Genomic DNA, 20,090 nt, shown 5'->3' on the forward strand with positions numbered 1-20,090 from the left:
CGAGTTGACCTGTGCCCACCTGGCTCCCTGCTCCCAGCTGGGTCCTGCCCTGTGGCTCCCTGCTGGAAGCCCTAGTGCTGCCTGGAGGCTCCCTGCAAGAAGCCCACCCGTTGCACCGAGGCTCCCAGCTCACTGCCGAGAGCCTAGACCCCGCGGTAAGTAGATCTAAGCTACATGGAACTTTTCCCTTTAGTGTAGACAAGGCCTAGGAAGCTCAGCTGAGGTGAACTCTCTGCTCTCAGGGCAGCTGGGGGAAGAAGGCGACTGGGCCAAGGCCAAGCAGCCCCGCCCAACTTCCTCCGCGCAAAGGCCACCTCCCAGCCTCCGTGGGAACAGTCGCGCGCTCAGCTCCTGCGCTGGGCGGAGCTATTCTCCGTGAGGGAGGGGCCAAGGGGAGCTACGTTCTTCTGTCGAGCGCGCGCCGCCGCCGTTAGGCTGTTGGCGCTGCGGGGAAAATGGCGTCGCTGCTGCCGCGCATTGAGCGGCTCTCCTCGCGGGTGGTGCGCGTGCTGGGCTGTAACCCGGGCCCCATGACCCTGCAGGGGACCAACACCTACCTGGTGGGGACCGGGCCCAGGTAACAGCCCCGCCCCCCGGCAGAGCGCAGGCTCGCGCCACAGGGCTGGCGCCGGCAGCTTCTGCCCGCCCTGACTGCCCCGCACCTGCAGCGCCGCGCGCTCCCAGCCCCGCTGGAACTCCGCAGCCGCCGCCTGGCTGAGGCTGGAGCCCGGTCTCTGAGACAGGCCCAAGCGAGGCCCGTGCCCGTGTTGCTCTCCCCCGAAGTCTGGGAGTGGGGCTATGCTCTCTGCGCTGTCGTGCCTTTTAGAGGGGATTCCGGGGGTCACGGGAAGCCTAGGGAGTGGGGTTGGGAAACTAGGGGCAGTGAAGGGTTTCCCCGGCTCTGGCACACAGTTTTATCCGTTTGTATGTTGGGTTTCTGGGTCCGTCAGGATTTCACCTTCCCTGTCTTCCTTCCAAAGACGTTATACTTCTTTCCCATATTTCCCTTGGCTTATATGTCCCGAGTTCAGTGATTTACCTGAGGGCGTGATGTAAGCATTGTATTTCCTCATGACAACAGGTACTGGCTCTTTCCCTGGGCTTGCCACAGTTTTTCTTGGCACTCGGTGTAAATTTTGACTTACCGACACTGATGTAGGGTGGTTGTGCCAGGGTCCAAAGTTTCAACATTGTTTGTTTATTTTGATTCAAAGATTTCTTTATGCCAGGGGTTCTCACACAGGCATCAGGGGGTCGTGAGGTTATGACATGGGGGTTTGCGAGCTGCCAGCCTCCACCCCAAACCCCGCTTTGCCTCCAGCATTTATAATGGTGTTAAATATATTTAAAAAGTGTTTTTAATTTATAAGGGGGGGTCGCACTCAGATGCTTGCTATGTGAAAGGAGTCACCAATACAAAAGTTTGAGAACCACTGCTTTATGCTGTCTGTAGGTGCTCTGGCAATTAACTGTTACAACGCAATAACCCATCAGCAGTCAAAAAGCAAACATCTGTAAACTCAGCTTGGCCAAAAAAACCATGTTCTGGAAACATATCCTCAATCCTCTCCAAAAATCCTACCAAATACATGGCTTCTGTAGCATGCCCAAACCTCACTGAATTTAGGCTGTTGTTCAGGACAAAAGCAGTGCCAGGGCCCTGATAAAGAACATACTGCCAGGAGCTCCCCACCTTACAATGAGGGGGGAATGCAGCTCGAGCACTGCTGCTGATAGTACTGCAGCAGTGTGTCACAGGAAGAGGTGGTCTTCCCGAAGTATTTAGGGTTTCATCCCCCAGGGAGTCTCTTAATTCTCTAATGACTTTTGTAATTGAACATTTCTGCCATATTTTCTCTCTTCAAATGTAGAAGGATCCTTATTGACACGGGAGAGCCAGCTATCCCTGAATATATTGGCTGTTTAAAACAGGCACTGACTGAGTTCAACATCTCAATCCAGGAAATTTTAGTGACACACTGGCACCATGATCATACTGGAGGCATATCTGATATTTGTAGGAACATCCACAATGGTAGGCAGAAGATTATAGTTTAATTTGACAGTTACTGAAGGGGCACTACTGGTTAGCTATGGGGACAGGGACCCTCTAATTAGAGTGTTTTAGAGGACTGTTAGCTGGACTATGCACTTGAGATCTTCATGTGAGCTGTATAGTATATTTAAACACCTGATGCTGTTACAGCGCATAGTATGAGTACAGTAAATAGTATGAATGTTTGGTTTAGATGCACTCCAAAATGTTTCTTCATGTCAATATATAAATAAGTATTTACATATTTGGAAAGGGGAAAGCCTCATACTGTTAAGTCTTTTGTCTATGAATGACGAGAGGGAAATTAGTTTACCATTGATAATTCACCCAACAACAAGAGATTCCTCCCTGAGTTAACACAGAATAATCAATTGACAATTATTTTCACTTGAGCAACAAGTAAATAACTGGATCAGGTGGCTGGTAACCACTCGAATGGAAATTTTTGGTGAACACCCAGACCCCAAATTGTGTAAGGTAGGGACACTTTGCATGTTTGTCCTTATCCAAAATAAATGAAGATATCATATTGATAAACATTCAGTGATGCTTGTTTTGGTTAAACCTCTAAGCAGAGAAAGCTGTTTCTTTTTATACTTTATGAATAGTACAGGGAATGCAGCCCTTCTGTGTTTTGTGGGAGATTGCCACAGGCTGAAACCTCACCAGAGTTACTTCCAAGGAGTCCCCAAGTGCAGCTGGAAGTGGTGTTGGTGTCTTAATGAGCAAGACATAACTTCTCCAAATGAAACTAATAATGGATTATAAGAATTTCAAAGTGAAATTTCATTTGGAGAAGTCGTTTTTTGTTTATCCTCTTTAAAAAATATTACTGATGTAGAACACCAGCTGTATTCAATTTTAGAGTTTTTCATATGTGTCTGAGTGGTCTTGTCTATGTAGATATGATTCCTTCATATACATGTTATTGCAATAAACTTTTTTATTCTTTAACTTTGCATTGAAATAGACTCCTGCATAATGGTATATCTACTCACATTTTGTAATGTTATGGGGCGTCCATGCTAGCAGCCTGAGAGTAATCAGTGCTTAACTATGAATAGGGCGCTACCAAATTCACGGCCATGAAAAAACGCATCATGGACCGTGAAATCTGGTCTCCCCCTGTGAAATCTGGTCTTTTTTGTGTCTTTACCCTATACTATATAGATTTCGCAGGGGAGACCAGCGTTTCTCAAATTGGGGGTCCTGACTCAAAAGGGAGTTGCAGGGGGGGTCGCAAGGTCATTTTATGGAGGGTCACGTTATTGGCACCCTTACTTATGCACTGCCTTCAGAGCTGGGTGGCTGGAGAGCGGTGGCTGTTGGCCAGGTGCCCAGCTCTGAAAGCAGCAACCTGCTAGCAGCAGCGCAGAAGTAAGGGTGACAATACCATACCATGCCATCCTTACTTCTGCACTGCTGCTGCTGGCGGCAGCTCTGCCTTCAGAGCTGGGGTCCTGGCCGGCAGCCGCTGCTCTCCAACTGCCCAGCTCTGAAGGCAGCACCGCTGCCAGCAGCAGCACAGAAGTAAGGGTAACAGTACGGCAGCCCCCCCACAATAACTTGCGACCTCCCCTCTCCTTCCCCCCCCCAACTCCTTTGGGTCAGGACCCCTACAATTACAACACGGTGAAATTTCAGATTTAAATAGCTGAAAACAAGAAATTTATGATTTTTTTTTAATTCTAGGGCCGTGAAATTAACCAAAATGGACTGTGAATTTGGTAGGGCCCTAACTGTGAATGATCTAAAATGTAATCTGCTTTTTTAAATAGATTCTGAATATTGCATAAGTAAGCTTCCACGCACTCCTCATCGTGAGGAAATAATAGAAGGAGAAAAGCTAAAGTATTCATATCTGAAAGATGGAGATGTGTTAAAAACTGAGGGAGCCACTCTCAGGTAAATGTTAGTTCTGTGCTAGTAGGCTAAGTCCACTTTTAAAACTAAGAATGTTTTCCTCTCATACCTCATAATTGTGAAGTTACTATTTATAACTGCATCATAATTTAGTTCTTATTTTTAAGACAGCCAAAACAGTTGAGGAGATTTGTGAATATGCCACAGTGAAATTATTTTTTCAATATAATTGACTGGAGGGCTGCCTATATGTCAGATCCTGGCACTACTTACTCATGCAGGTAGTCTTTCTGCAGCTGAATAATACTGTTGAAGTCAAGAGGACCTACCTATGTGAGAGGGGATTACCTAATATTATCAGGATCCAGCCCCATGATTTCAGCACTATCTAGCCTCTTTAGAAAAATTATGAAGGTTCCCTAGATAAAACTGTTCCTTAGGGCAACCGTCTATATTCTATGGTGTTTTATACTGCTGCCCATCATCATAGTTTCTGAGTGGTTTCCATGTAGAATAGATAATAACAACAAAGTCCATAATGTACTTCATGGAATCTTTGGTACTTGTCTCATTTCAGGGTAAAAAATAAAAACTCTGCTTGGAGTAGAGTTTTTGTTTTTTAGATTTGTATTGTCCAGAATTCTCCCATCAAAATAACGCTGCTCTACCGCTTCTGTCAGTTTTAAGGAAACATCCTGCTTTTTTTCCTTACTCAGAGGGAGTCCCTTTCAAGTCAGTGGTGAATTAAACTACTTCAGTGTTGTAGAACAGTGGTTCTCAAAGCCAGTCCGCCGCTTGTTCAGGGAAAGCCCCTGGCAGGCCGGGCCGGTTTGTTTACCTGCTGCGTCCGCAGGTTCGGGCGATTGCGGCTCCCACTGGCTGCAGTTCGCCACTCCAGGCCAATGGGGGCTGCAGGAAGGGCGGACAGCACATTGCTCGACCCACACCGATACCACAGTGATGAGTGTAGTATAAGGACCTATTGTATAGAATAGAATATTAGAGCTAATTATGTTTGCCAGTTTGCATATATGTTTATGGTGTGACGTTGTGCAGTCTATATGGTTTTATAAAAACTTGATAATAAGTCAATATAATGTAACTGGGATAGTTTTAGAGAAAATATGGTAATAAGTGACTATAACGTAACTGGGATATGGTTCATGCAAAAGGTCTCTTGTAAGGTATCATTACAAAGCTTATAATCTACTGAGTATGATCATCTGATTGGTATAAATGTACCACTCTTGTATCTAAAACTAGAAATATAAAATGTAACTCTGAGGGCCTATTGTAATTATGTAAAGTGTGGGCCATTAATGTTGGTTTGAAATCTTGATGACTCCCATTAACCAGGACCATTGTCTGCAGATGGTTGTGTTTACCTGTTAGTCTTCCTGTATATGTGTGTGCTGGCAAGTGGGCAATGAAGTCTTGCAGTGACGTGTGATCATGTCACCTGAACTGGAATCCATCTTTAACCTGGTGCTTTTCCAGTGAGGGGGGGTGGAAACCCAGAGGGACAAAGGGTTCCCGCCTTATGCAAAAGATATATAAAGGGGTGGAAGAGAACAGAGGGAGAGAGGAGCCATCATGAAGAATGCCCTAGCTATCACCTGAGCTGGAACAAGAGCTGTACCGGGGAAAGAATTGTGCCCAGGCCTGGAAGGTGTCCAGTCTGAGAAAAAACTTACTGAAGCATCTCTGAGGGTGAGATTATCTGTATTCAGTTTGATTAGGCATAGATTTGCGCATTTTATTTTATTTTGCTTGGTGACTTACTTTGTTCTGTCTGTTACTACTTGGAACTACTTAAATCCTACTGTCTGTATTTAATAAAATCACTTTTTATTTAGTAATTTACTCAGAGTATGTATTAATACCTGGGGGAGCAAACAACTGTGCATATCTCTCTATCAGTGTTATAGAGGGCGAACAATTTGAGTTTGCTCTGCATAAGCTTTATGCAGGGTAAAACGGATTTATTTGGGTTTAGACCCCATTGGGAGTTGGGCATCTGAGTGCTAAAGACAAGCACACTTCTGTGAGCTGTTTTCAGGTAAACTTGCAGCTTTGGGACAAGTGATTCAGACCCTGGGTCTGTGTTGCAGCAGACGGGAGTGTCTGGCTCAGCAAGACAGGGTGCTGGAGTCCTGAGCTGGCAGGGAAAACAGGAGCAGGGGTAGTCTTTGCACATCGGGTGGCAGCTCCCAAGGGGGTTTCTGTGATCCAACCCGTCACATATGGAGCTTAAGAAAATGGACCAGGTTAGCCCAGATCACATCATCTCTAAGCTAATATTTCATATTAACCCTCTTTCCCTAATAAGGATTCTTTACAGAGGTTTTTTCTAGACTGCCATATTAATTCATGGCTTTATCAGCATTTGTTTCTGTTACATGTAAATAGTGTATATGTGATTGTTGCATATAAAATTATTCATTCCTTTCATTTAATAGAGTTTTATATACACCTGGGCACACTGATGATCATATGGCTTTACATCTAGTGGAAGAAAATGCCATATTTTCTGGTGACTGTATTCTAGGAGAAGGGACAGCAGTATTTGAAGACTTGTATGACTACATGAAATCACTGGAAATGCTGTTGCAAATGCAAGCTGACTTAATGTACCCTGGTTGGTAGTTTACATTTTCTTAATTACATCTACTAGTTTATATAAAATATTTAAAATAGCTCCTCTAAGAATGTAAGAACTCTTACTACAGTCAAATAATATAGTATTTATATAATACTTAATGTACCTTATCCAGTGTTTAGTTATTATAATTAGCTAAAGGGCATTCAGTTTATTCTATTTAAGATACTGCATGTGTGCTTGCCATGATGCTATCCATTTCTCTCATGAGCATTATTATATTTGAGTGAAACTTGTGGTTGTGAGAAGTGCAGAATTGATAGCCCAGAAAACCAGAATCTTCTGTCAAAGAATACATGCACGAGAGGCAGCATCTGTGCAAGCTGCTTCACACCATCCTGCCACTGCACCTAAACCTGAACTAAAAAGACCACCTATAGAGCAGGGGGGGAAAGGTGGGGTCAGTTCAGTATGTATAGCCCTTGAGTCCTTGGCTTCTCTAGTCAGTCTATGGCTAAGAATGCCAATTGTGGTCATGGTTTTTGAGGTAGACAGCTGTCCAAACTGGATTGAGACCATAAATTCATTTTGTAAAGGCCACCAAGCTATCAATCAGATGATTATTTTAGTTACCAAACTATGCTGAATTTCAGCCAGTGACCAAGAGGTCAAACTCCATATTACATTAATTATCCTCTGATTTATTCAGTCTCCTTGACTTTTTTTTTAAATCTTGGAAAACATTTAATTTTCATATAAAATTATGCCTCTTTTTTGTCAAGACGGAATTTAAAAACTCATTATGTGACGGTAAGATTTAAGTTCCTTATTCTCTTTCGAGATTGCATATCCTGGCTCCTGCCTACCTTTTCCATCTTCTCTTTTCATTCCCTTCCCCACACCCTGCATTTTGCATAATTAAATAACTTCAAACTCTTGTTTCTGCCTTCTTCATAAGAACGGCCATACTGGGTCAGATCAATGGTCTATCTAGCCCAATATCCTGTCTTCCGACAGTGGCCAATGGCAGGTGCTTCAGAGGGAATGAATAGAAGAGGTAATCAAATGATCCATCCCCGGTCACCCATTCCCATCTGCTGGCAAACAGAGGCTAGGAACACCATCCCTGCCCATCCTGGCTAATAGCCATTGATGGACCTATCCTCCATGAACTTATCTAGTTCTTATTTTAACCCAGTTAGTGTCTTGGCCTTCATAACATGAACCTTCTATGAGTAGCTTCCTTCACTTAGTCTACCATATCTCCACTCTTTCTTCATGTTCTTTGTTAAAATGTACTATACTTCTACCCCGATATAACGCTGTCCTCGGGAGCCAAAAAATCTTACCGCGTTATAGGTGAAACCGCTGCTTTACTGCGTTCTATCCAAATTCGTGTTATATTGGGTCGCGTTATATCGGGGTAGAGGTGTACTTCGAAAAGAAATACATTTTTCATCTGTAGATCTTAAAGCACATTACCAGAGAGGGAAGATCATTATTCCCATTTTACAGATGGGGGAATTGAACTGACTTGCCCAAGCTAACCAGGGGTAAAGCTGAAAATAGATTCCAGGTGCCCTGAGTCCCAGTCCAATACCTTATCCAGTAGGCCACACTGCCTTCTGTGTAAAGTCTATAAACCATGTTCCTCTTCTTTGATTAGCTTTCCTCATGCCAAAAGTATGTGTTAAATTCCACCTTTTTGTCACAATTCTCTTTCTCTCTCATCCCCCTCTCTGTGTTTTATTATCTAGATTACAAACTCTTTAAGGCAGGAAGCTTGTCCTTCTGCTTTACTAAAGCACCTAACACGCTGCTGGCAATAGATAAATACATACCCTAATTAAGATTCTAATAAGGCAATAGGATATTGTGCATTTTCAGTGGCCGATGGCCATTGGTATCCTGGTACAGCATTTTGAATCGGAACTAATTTTGTTTCCTTTACCATGTTTAATAAAATATTTGTGCACTTCCATAAACAATAGTTATTCCCTAATCAGAGAACAGTTTTCTATCACCACTATTTACTGTATTAAAATTGGTAAACTTATTATAGTAACTTTTTTGATTTGTATTCAATTTTATTCATGCTGAGAATCCTCTCCGTTTGACAGCCTTATTCTCTACCTTTCCTCTCTCTATACACACACCACACACACACCCGTACCCCAGAGGCTTCTCTTATTCCATCTGAACTCTGAATTAGATCTAGGAGGAGGCCATGATTCATTGCAACAACATGACCATTTGCCTACTGTGAATGTATTTATATGGCTGAGTTTTTTATTTTTTCCATATAACTTTTTATATTTAACATTTTTTGAATTGAATATATACAATAGAACCTATCCACTATTCGTATTTTATAAGTCTCCCTGGGAACTGAAAGATACTTTGGCCACCAGATGGCTCTCTCACTTTTCCATTAATACAACCTTCCTACTAAGTAATGTGAGTACTTTAAAAATTGAATGTCCATTATTAACAGACAAATCTTCCTTAATTTTAAGGAGCTAAACAGAATTAGTTAATATGTTCCAAGGAATATTTGAACTTAGACTCCCTAAAATGAGGAATTTAAAATAATGAAAATTAACTATTACTAAAATGTTATATACTAATACATTCACAGTTCTGGCAGTCTCTTAAATAAAGGTACAAATGTATAGTATCACGTTTTGTATTTAAAAAACCAAGCTTAATTCTGTCCATATAGTCCTGGACAGCCTCAACTTATATTCAGAAATTCTGATAGTCTCCCACTTAACAACATAGATTTTTCCAATATCGACTGCCATCAAGATCTCAAGTCTAGCCCTCCAAATACAGAACAAAGATTCTATCATTCCAACTTCTCATTGTAACCAAGACCACTAATATGACATTTAGGCACCTTATACTGTATGAGAACACCATCCACTATTCTGCTGTAATGTAGACAGCCCTTGTGGAGCTTCACAGTTTTATAAACAAAAATAATAAAGAAAGTGTAATTTTCTTTCTCTGTGTATCACATGAGGAGAGCAGAATTTGGGGGGAGGGATAGCTCAGTGGTTTTGAGCACTGGCCTGTTAAACCCAGGGTTGTGAGTTCAATCCTTGAGGGGACCACTTAAGGATCTGGGGCCAAATCAGTACTTGGTCCTGCTAGTGAAGGCAGGGGACTGGACTCGACCTTTCAAGGTTCCTTCCCGTTCTATGACATAGGTATATCCCCATATATTCTGTTAAGTAATAAAAGTTGACAAATGTCTTAGTTCCTTAACAGTATTAAATGAGGGAGGAAGAATGGCCTTGTGGTTAATCCTCTGAAATAGGATTTGTGGTCAATTCCTACCTCTGTCACAAACTTGCTGTGTGACTTGAGAATGTCACTTATCTCTTTCTGCCTAAATTTCTCATCTGTAATATATGGATAATGATACTATTTCAAAGGGGTGTTTCAAAAATAGATTCTTTCATGGTTGTGATGCACTCTAGTGCTATGATGATGGGAGGCATCTGGGTATCTAGGGTGATACAAACCAGTGTTTGCATAAGGTCTAAACTATTAAAATACTTCCATTAAAATACATGTATGGAATAGATCTAGAAATGTATTTATAATTGTTTTGCAAGTCACTTATTAGATTTATTATTGGGGTGTTTGTGTTGAAATGGAAAAGAGCTCAAACCCAAACTATAAATCTGAGTGCTCCCAAAAGTTGGGACAGTTTATATCCAGATTTGGTTCCAAGTTTTTCAATTTTGGCCCAGTATCATAGATAGATAAGTGTACGTGTACGTGGTTGCTGGAGATGAGCTGGTATACAGGATGCGTGAACCTTCTTGAACGTTGCAAAATTTTGGTTCCATTTTCATATCCAAACATTGGCTCTCTAGCCCGGTGGAGGTGGAGTGTGTTAAATCCAAAAGAGGCACACAAAAAGAAAAAGCGGCCGGAGCGCTGCCGAGGCACACCAAAAAAAGAAAAGAAAAAGCGGCCGGAGCGCCGCCGAAGAAAAACAAAAAAAGGAAAGTGCCTTCCCCACTGCCTCTTCCCCTCTACCCCCGCTTCTTCTTTTGGCGGGAAGAGCCATTCTCCTCCCCAGCTGCTCCTTGCTCCTCCTCTGCCCCTTGCACGTCTCCCCTGCTCTCTGCCCAAGAGAAATTGACCGGCTTGAAACTGACCGGCTTGAAACGGTAAAATGTTGGTAACCCCGCTATACCGCGACCCTGCATTTATTGCGATTGAAATTTTTGGACCCCAATCATCGCGTTATAGTGGGGTTTCACTGTATTTCCAAATTGGCAACCCTAACTAGCAGGGTGGTAAGTACAGGGATGCTGCTGCTTCCATAGGATTTATAGGCTTATCAGAGCTTTTTACCAAAGTGAGAGGATATTTGTGAGCAAATTATTAAATAAGTTGTTTAAAAAATTCTGTTTCTCATATTAAAAAAAAAAAAAACTCTTGTAATTGTATTTGAATTTAGGACATGGCCCAGTAGTACATGATGCATGTGCTAAAATTCAAGGATACATTTCTCACCGAAATGCACGTGAACAACAAATCCTAAATGTTTTGCAGGAGAATGCTGGAAAATCATTTACATCAATGGAGCTTATAAAGATTGTATACAAGGTAATTATAGTTAAAACGTTATTAAATTGAACTGAAGAGCACAACCTTAATTTTCACTTAAATAAAGTCAACATGGTATGTGTTTGTGTGTGGGCTTTTAGGAGGCTTCATAGTTAAGCGGAGCCACATTTGGCATTTTTTCTGTTCTAGTCATGTGCGGTAAAGGACTAATGTAGCAAAATTCACACCTGTCTATAAGCATGTAAGTAGTCTTGCGATTTAAGTGCTTTACTGGATCTGGGCTTAAATTATTTTTATTAACTTCTACCTTTCATAATTATTTTTAAGCTTAGTAATCACACGTTTCTCATGAGGATCAAGAAAGTTTGTAGTTATAAAATAGTCAGATCAGAATGAACAATGTCAGACAATAACTAAATATATTTATGTCCAGGGTTGTTTGGAGTCTCCTGCAAGGTATTTTAGAACTTATAGTTGCAAGCTCCCACAGGCTTCAGGAAGGTGCAGGCTAAAAACTCTGCTAGAAACCCTGTGTTCTGACAGCTTGCCATGGGGCAACAGGAGCTGGATCCTGTGACTTAAAGATAAACAGCCTGTGCACTCAAAAGCCTATTTGTTGATCATCAGACAGAGCCCTAAAGATATTAGTCTTTCTGCTTACCCTTCCTCTCTTTATGGTAATTCTCAGAGTGTAGGGCATGCAGTATAGAGAACTCTTTCATGATGTTGCTTACAGGAAAAACTTATTCACTGGGCTGGGCTGAAGGGAAAAGTGCAAGATGCTGGGAGGGCAAAAGATAGCTGTCAACCATCCTAATCTGACATGGGCTGTAAACATCCTGGACAGGTTTACAAAGGGTTTTGCAAACGCATCTCAGGTGTTTGAAGTTCCAGTCTGTGTCCTGGAGACTGAGAACTACTGCAGCCTAGGAGGGATTTTTCCGTAATGCTAGCCTCCCATACAGATCAAGGAGAGACTGCTACCTATTGTCTGTCTGAGCAGCTACTCTAGGCTGATGATAATTTTTGTGTAGAGTGGAAACCAGCTCAGAGCCAGGGAAGGGAGCCAGTAGTCCCCTCCCCCACACATTGAGGTAAGTGGCAGGGGGGATTAATCAGAGGAGATGGGGAACTGGGGGGTGGGGGATAATGACACCAACGGGTAGAAAATTTGAGAGAAGTGGGTCCCCCATGTAATTTCAGATAGGTATGGGGACAGGCCTGGGTAACTCTGAATTTTAAATCTCCCCCTGCCCCCCTTTGAAGACAGGAATAGGCTGTGGTGGGAGAGCCTGTTGTGGGAGGAACAGTTATGTGAGGAGAGGTGGTTTCAAGGAGAAGCTCCATTACTTCAGGTAAGCATCCAGAAGTTCTGATGCTTATCAGAATCACAAGCATTCTGAGGTTCTCCAGTCACTAATTTATAATAATTTTTACAGTGGCACTACATTTTTAATATGGAGATAACTGTTTTGCAACTCTGATATTTATTTTTAAAATAACTGACAATTTACCAAGACAACCATTTAGATCCCAGAAGATCTCTAACTGCCAGATCCATAGCATATTTGGAAAATTCCCCTCAAATTTTAAGAAATGCTGGCAACTGTGGGAAAAATCTTGAGGAATGGAAAGGGAATTTGATGTACAACTGTCATATTGCCTTTATATAAATCCATGGTACACCCACATCTTGAATACTGCATGCATGGTGGTCACCCCATCTCAAAAAAGATATATTGGAATTGGAAAAGATTCAGGAAAAGGCAACAAAAATGAGTAGGGGTATGGAATAGCTTCCATATAAAGAGAGATTAATAAGACTGGGACTTTTCAGCTTGGAAAAGAGACGACTAAGGGGGGATATGATAGAGGTCTATAAAATCATGACATGTGGAGAAAGCAAATAAGGAAGTGTTATTTACTCCTCATAACACAAGAACTAAGGGTCACCAAATGAAATTAATAGGCAGCAGATTTAAAACAAACAAAAGGAAGTATTTTTCACACTATGCACAGTCAACCTGTGGAACTCCTTGCCAGAGGATGTTGTGAAGGCCAAGACTATAACAGGATTCAAAGAAGAACTAGATAAATTCATGGAGGATAGGTTCATCAATGGCTATTAGCCAGGATAGGCGGGGATGGTGTCCCTAGCCCCTGTTTACCAGAAGCTGGGAATGGGCAACAGGGGATGGATCACTTGATGATTACCTGTTCTGTTCATTCCCTGTGGGGCACCTGGCATTGGCCACTGTCAGAAGACAGGGTAGTGGGCTAGATGGACCTTTGGTCTGATCCAGTATGGCCGTTCTTATGTTGAGCTTCGTATTTGGCCAAGTACTAAAATTAGAAATGCTTTATTTGTAATACATTGTTAAATTTGGGCTATCCTAAACATGTGCTATCCTGAATTAGGACATAATGCAAAGAATGGGAAAAAAATATTATTTAAACTAGAGATTTAAGTGGTATGACTTATTTCAATTCTTTGCCACTGCTGGTGGGTAGTTGAACATAGAAGAGTTCCCTTTTGTGTACTGAGGAATATAAAAACAAAAACGAAAAAAATATTGGCAGATATGGCATGATTATATATTCATTGTATTTCTATTTAGGAAATTCCTGAAAATTTACTTAAAGCAGCAGAAAATAACCTTACCCTTCACTTAAGGAAGTTAGAAAAAGAAGGAAAAGTGTGTAAGTTTTTTCTTTTATAAATTATTTCTTACAGTATTTTGTTAAATTATTTCCTGGCACTCTCACATTGATAGTTTTTCACACAATTTTTGTAGTATTGGTAGTCACTCAGACAATTTAAAGTAGAATTACCTTAAACTAAGGTGATTTAACGTTAAGGATATATAAAGTTCTGGTAAAGATCATATAATATGTTTGAGAAGCTGTGACAATAAATACTATTGTAATGCATATATTCAAGAGATCAGAATTAAAGAATATACGCATTACAATAGTATTTGTCATCACATGCAGTTTCTCAGATACGTTTTATAATGTTTTTCTAAAAGTTTAGATCAGCTGTGATTACATAACTAATGACTTTTTTAGGCATTTGTTATTGAGGGGCAAAGTTAAAAATTGTGTAAGCTTATCTTTTACGTTTCCTGACTTTTGTAATAATTAACTGCAACCTTAATGTTGTATTAATTTAGGGTTTTTTGCATTTTACTTTCAAGTTATTTTAAAATAAAAATGGTCAAGAAAATGTTCCAGTTCTGTAATAAGACCCCTTAAGAAAAGGCCAAGTAATGGTTGTCAATGTCTTTAGAAAACTAGGCACTTGAAAACCTTAACAGGCATTAGCCAAAGGCTAACAAGTATATGTACCAGTATATAAAAATATAAATGTGTACAAGTGAATAAGCTGTCAGGGCTTGCTGAGTTTTAAATAAAAGCATTTAGCCCAGTTTTCTTCAAATTTGGGGGGGGTTTTAAGTGATAAATAAAGTTTGAAGAAATGGGTTTGGTATCATTTTAAGTTAAAACATCTGAAGATAGAATTTTTAAAAAGGCAGCACTTAAGTCTAAATCATGTCTTCAAGCACAATCATTGCTTTGGTGCCATAACTGTAGAGGCTGAGGAGGCAGTACTATGAACCATATTTTGTGCATAAGAGCGATGCAAGCAGAATGCAGTAGGGCATCATTATGATCCCTTGAGCTCACTACACCTTTTAAATGGTGTAGCATGTGTTCTCCTATCCACTGCTGGACACTAGCAAGCACACTGAGGATAGGTCCTGGCCACTTCACAAACTTGGCTGAGTAAGACCCCTGTGGGCCTTACGTGCTGTTGACCATACTAACAAGTCCCTCCCTTCCCCACTCCCAAAGCCTCATCTGAGGTAGCACAATTAACAGGCTATTTTCTGGTCCTTGTGCAGATACCCAAGGAATAGATGAGTAGAGGCTTCCCTTGCCCCTCCTAGGAGGAGCCACAACTTGCCCATTAATAAGCTGTGCACATATGCACAATAAATCACCTTAAATGTACATCTGTCATTTTAATATGTTCTGTTGTGCATGCTCAGTGTGTACCTTTCAAACAGTCAAAAGTTGTTAGCGCCAATTTTTTTCCCATGTAAGAATTTTTTCACACTTCTTGAAACCATAAAAATTCACCTTTTGATAAGCAACCAAGGACACTGAGCTTCAGTCAAAAAAGTCTATGCTTCAGAAAGAAATGAGCATCTGAAATTGGCAGCCTTAACGATTATGGGTTGTACCAAATGCTGGCTAGAATAATTCTTGTGACTTTTCTTCAACGTGTTACTTTTGATGCATATAGAATTAATTTACATGTTCCACCTTCCTTGGAAGAATGAAAAAGATGTTTTCAAGTCCTTTATCCATATCGAGTATTCTTGTGGGAGGTTGATGGGGGGCAGCAAAGTTGAAAATATAAGAACTGTGGTTTTTTGCTTGCTGATTTGTACACTTTGTGGTGCAAATATTAAATTTGTAAGTACTAATTAGAGCTTAGATTTGTGATACACATGACAGCACAATACCTTTGTCAATATTTCAGTTCAGCTTAAGGATTTATATTAAGAAAAATACATATTATTAGTCCTGAATGAGTACTATACAAGTCTTTGTATATTCATACCACTGATCATTGACCTTTGATTTTGTTTTGGTACAAAGCCATTTTTTAATACAGTGAGCTGCAGTATATCAAATTTTGGTCTGTTCTTAGAAAACAGTAGCTGCAGTAAAATGAAAGTTTCTTCTAACTTTCACAAAATATTTGTCCAAAGAAATCTCTTGTTAATGTGCAGTACTGAATATGCCTAGCATATTTTATTCCATTGTTATATGAAAACTATAACAGTAATTTGGCACATGGTTCTATCTAATGGAGTCACTAACTCTCCATGTAGTTCTAGAGACTGCAGTGTGGTTCTACACCTTTTTTATAACCTAATTTCAGAATTGTACTGCCTTTATTGATTTGTATCTTTTTTTTTCGTTTTTTTTTTTTTTTAAGAGTGTGTACAGTAGTGTTTTATAATTTGTGTATATATAAACTCTGCTCTCTCCCTAATTTGGATGAAAGTATTGTAAGGGCCCTTACATCAAAGTCAGTATTTGACAGTTTAAAAAAAGAGATGTCATGAATGGATCAAAACAATTTCTGCCAGGTTTTGAAAACCTTGATAGAAATTACTTTGTGCTGTTAACCTAACAGTATGACTTACTTTCAAACTGGGTACAAACTTTAAAAAAACAACATGCTCTGTTGCCCAAAGATTCTTAATATTCAGAAGTTCCAGTATGTTTTCCTTAAGTTTTATAATTATATTAATTAAAATTCATTCTTAATATGGTTTATATCCCTAGAAGTCTGGTTTTGTTATAGTTAGCCAATTTGTGAATGTTTAACAATCTCCAGTAAACTAAACACTTAACCTTAACCTTCAATATTCAGGTGGACAGCATTGTGGCTTTAAAATAAAATCTCCTAGTGTGCATGCACAAATGGATTTTAAGATATGTGGTGTGACAACTTCATGTGTCCGAGGTTAGAATTAAGCTTCCTGAGTTACTTCATTTTGCTAATATTTTCCTTGTCCATAGCAAAAAACTGTTATATTTAGACCCAACAATGATAGCTTTCAGTGACTAACTTGGCCAGTTTTACTTTACTTTTTTTTTCCTTAACAGTAAATGAAAAATCTCCCAACTTCAGGTGGAAAAGCAGTTTGTAAGTGTTGCAAGAAACAGAAACAAGATTAAGAGTACTCTCAAATACCTACACACAACCTCTTTATATAAATACATGAACTTGTATATGGAGAACATTGGATGGACAATTAGAGGAATCCAAAAGCACTCCGCTGTTACGTAAAATCAGAACAACAATTTTGTTAAGAAAAAAAATTACATAATTCTGCTGTCTTAAATAAATTTTATGTAATCTTATTGTTACAAAGTACTCAGATAACCAATGATTGTCATATTCTGTCTGATGGGAATTGAAAAAACTTGTGTATTCAGTTAGTCAAATGAAGTTACTGTGAACAGCTGTATGTTGTCTTTTTTGTAAAATTTTTGACTTTCTGCCAGTGACAGAAAACAGCTAGTAAAGGTACTACTATAGTATAAAGTAATTGATGACAACTGTAGTGCAAAAACTGATTGTGAAGGTGGCAGAGTGACTTTCTCGATGACCTATTTTCACTGGTTCATACTAGTGCAAAAATGACTTTATTTGGGATTTGTGAGTGCTCAACCCTTTATTAAGATATCTAAGTATTGATTTTTGGAGCCTAATTTTAGACACCCAAAGTTGAAATTTTTGGCCCCTATGTGGGCTGTTGCTACTTAATCTAGAAAGATTCAATGCAAGAGCTAAGTGAGCAAAAAAGTAGTTTCAGCTTTTTGTAGTCTCTGAGGAAAAACCTTTCCTAGCAGATTCAGTGTAAGGAGCTACTATTAATTTTAACTATTCATGCCAGTTAAGACAAATGTTTAATAAAATAAAATCATAGCAAAAATAATGCAAACAAAACTTTATATGTGCAAATGAAACAATGTCAGATTATACAATCACATGATTTTTAAAAATACTATACAGATAATTATTAGAGATGTATTGAACACTAAGCAGTTGAAGTCCCAGGTGTTTGCCAGTTTTAAATATTGATTTATAAATTCTGCCCTCAGTTACCCATCAACGTCATATAAATTACAAAGGTGGAACAAGGCAAAATTTGACTCTAAGACTCTATATACTGTCTGTGATTTAAAAATACAGTAGAATGTTTTAATTGACGATAATGTTGGACCTTAATTTCAGTTTTCTGTGTATCTTAAACTTTTGAAGTAACTGAACTTGTAAATATTTGCACTACTGTGTGTATTCAAAAAGTACATAATGTCTGTATGGTTTAAATGTACCTTCTAATCCTGGCACAAATCTTGTTTTGAAATCACTTAATATGGAATACGGATACATTTATCTTTCATGCCTACGTCCTTGGAAAATCCTTTACAGACTTTTAAAATTGTTCAACCCTATATTTTCATATGTGGCATGTGCACATTTTGTCAGTTAGGTTTTTTATGTAGGCTTCAGAAGTTGTATTGTTCCAATGTTAGTTGACAGCAAATACACATGGATTATGGACAGGGTGGATTTGATGTAAATCACTAGTCAGGAAGATTCGATTTAATCATGGATTTCTACATAAAAGTGCATTGTTGTTGGTTGTTATAACCTTAATCCATATTCTTCACAACTCAGAGATAGATGTAGGTTTCATTTTTAGAAGGTACACACTGTACATTTTTTAAATGATTTATTTTGAAAACTTTTCAGATTAGTTTTACAGCTATATCAGAAAATGAATGATTGTTTGGTTATTTCATTTACCAAAGGTAATTGAAGCAGATATTTATGAAGTTATTGGGAGGTGAACTATCTCCAGTTCAACAGGTTAATCATTCATATTTGGAGGATTTTCTTGCCATGCTGTATTAGGAGGAGAACATCACCAGACAGACATTTAAATTGTTTTATTTAACTAAAACAACAACATTATGTATTCTGGATTTTTTTTCTTCAACAGCAAACACATAATATTTTAACAAAACAAGCATAGGAATTTTTGAATTTAGTTAAACATTCAAGTTTTTTAAAATCAGGTTTGTTTTTGTTAAAATTGTTTCAACTAAAATAGTTAAATGAAATATTAAAAAAAAAAAAAATCCACTATATCAGCTTAGGTCAACATGAGAAACTTAAAATATTGGCTTCTGCAGCTAACTCAGTCGTCTTCACCTTCATTTTCCTGTTTGTTCGTAATCTGGAAAAGAAAAAACAAGCTTTCCCGCCTTTTCAGGTCCCAAATGGTTTCTCAGTTTGGAATGAATTAGTCCAAAGGAAGAAAATATTCTTTCTACACCGGCAGAAGAAGCTACTTCTGTTAAAAGTGAGGAGATCACTTCAACAGTTTCTGAATCCAAGTGCTTCAGTGACTTCCACCAGTTCACTGGTGCGACTTTCTTTAAAACATCATCAGCAAACATATATTTCTTGAATGGTTCATATTCCCAAACTGGATCTCTTTTACGCCCTGCTGCCATTATAGGTTTTCCCTTCTAGTGAGAGAATAGTATGGTAGATCTCAACTCAATGAAGGCTACACTCAGAAAGACCTCAAGACTTCTGGAATATGCTACTCAAACAGTTTCACATTTGTTTCTACTGCCTGTCCCTCCCTTCTCACATTTATCTCCAGACTACTACTACTTGTCCAGATCTATTCCGCCCCCAATAATTCATTGAACTTTTTGAAACTTTGCACTTTTAGAGAGGAGAGGGAAGGGATTGACTGTGTACACAAATCTGCAGAGGGACAATAGAGTTGAGGTCTGTTATTTCTCACCTCTGTATATTATTTATTTATAAAACATTTTTGCTGTTAACAATCATGTTATCTCTGGAGAGACAAAGCCACAGTTTGAGAACTGCAAAACTAAGTATCTCTGATGGTATCTTCTAGACTGAGCACTGAGTCCCATTGGGTAGATAGAAAGATGAACCTAAATAATCTATACAGAAGCCCCTGGAACCCCATAAGATTGGGACCTTAATCCCTGAACTATTGGTTCTCATTTACAAAACTTTTCTTAAACATTACATGAATATATTGTCTCATACTATAGAATTAGAATTTATAATTCCTATTCCATTATGAGAGGTTTTTTTCCTCAAAAAGCATTTTATAAAAAAAAATCCAATTTAATTTAAAAAAATCTGATTTTTTTTATTTATTTTTTTAAATCACTGATTTTTATCCACCCTGATTATACAGAAAACAGCAGAAGGTCATCTTGTTGCTCTGCTCTTTTGAGTGATGTCTAACTTGTCAGCATCTCTAGGAATGGGTTGCCAAAACTGAACATAATCTACTAGGTGAAGTCTCACCAGAGCAGTATGGAGAGAAAATGCTA

At 39.2% G+C, this 20,090-nt stretch overlaps 1 protein-coding gene across 1 annotated transcript; it reads left to right on the forward strand.

The window, feature by feature from the left end:
- The first annotated feature begins 417 nt into the window (after positions 1-417).
- On the forward strand, positions 418-18,173 carry LACTB2 (lactamase beta 2). The gene is made up of 7 exons (XM_065398765.1): positions 418-577; positions 1,872-2,035; positions 3,835-3,961; positions 6,379-6,557; positions 10,999-11,147; positions 13,727-13,808; positions 16,797-18,173. Exons 1-7 carry the CDS (start codon positions 456-458, stop codon positions 16,838-16,840), a joined length of 867 nt encoding a protein of 288 aa, XP_065254837.1. The 5' UTR covers positions 418-455; the 3' UTR covers positions 16,841-18,173.
- The last annotated feature ends 1,917 nt before the right edge of the window (positions 18,174-20,090 follow it).

Source organism: Emys orbicularis, chromosome 2 (genome assembly GCF_028017835.1).
Source record: "Emys orbicularis isolate rEmyOrb1 chromosome 2, rEmyOrb1.hap1, whole genome shotgun sequence".
NCBI classification, from domain to species: domain Eukaryota; kingdom Metazoa; phylum Chordata; order Testudines; family Emydidae; genus Emys; species Emys orbicularis.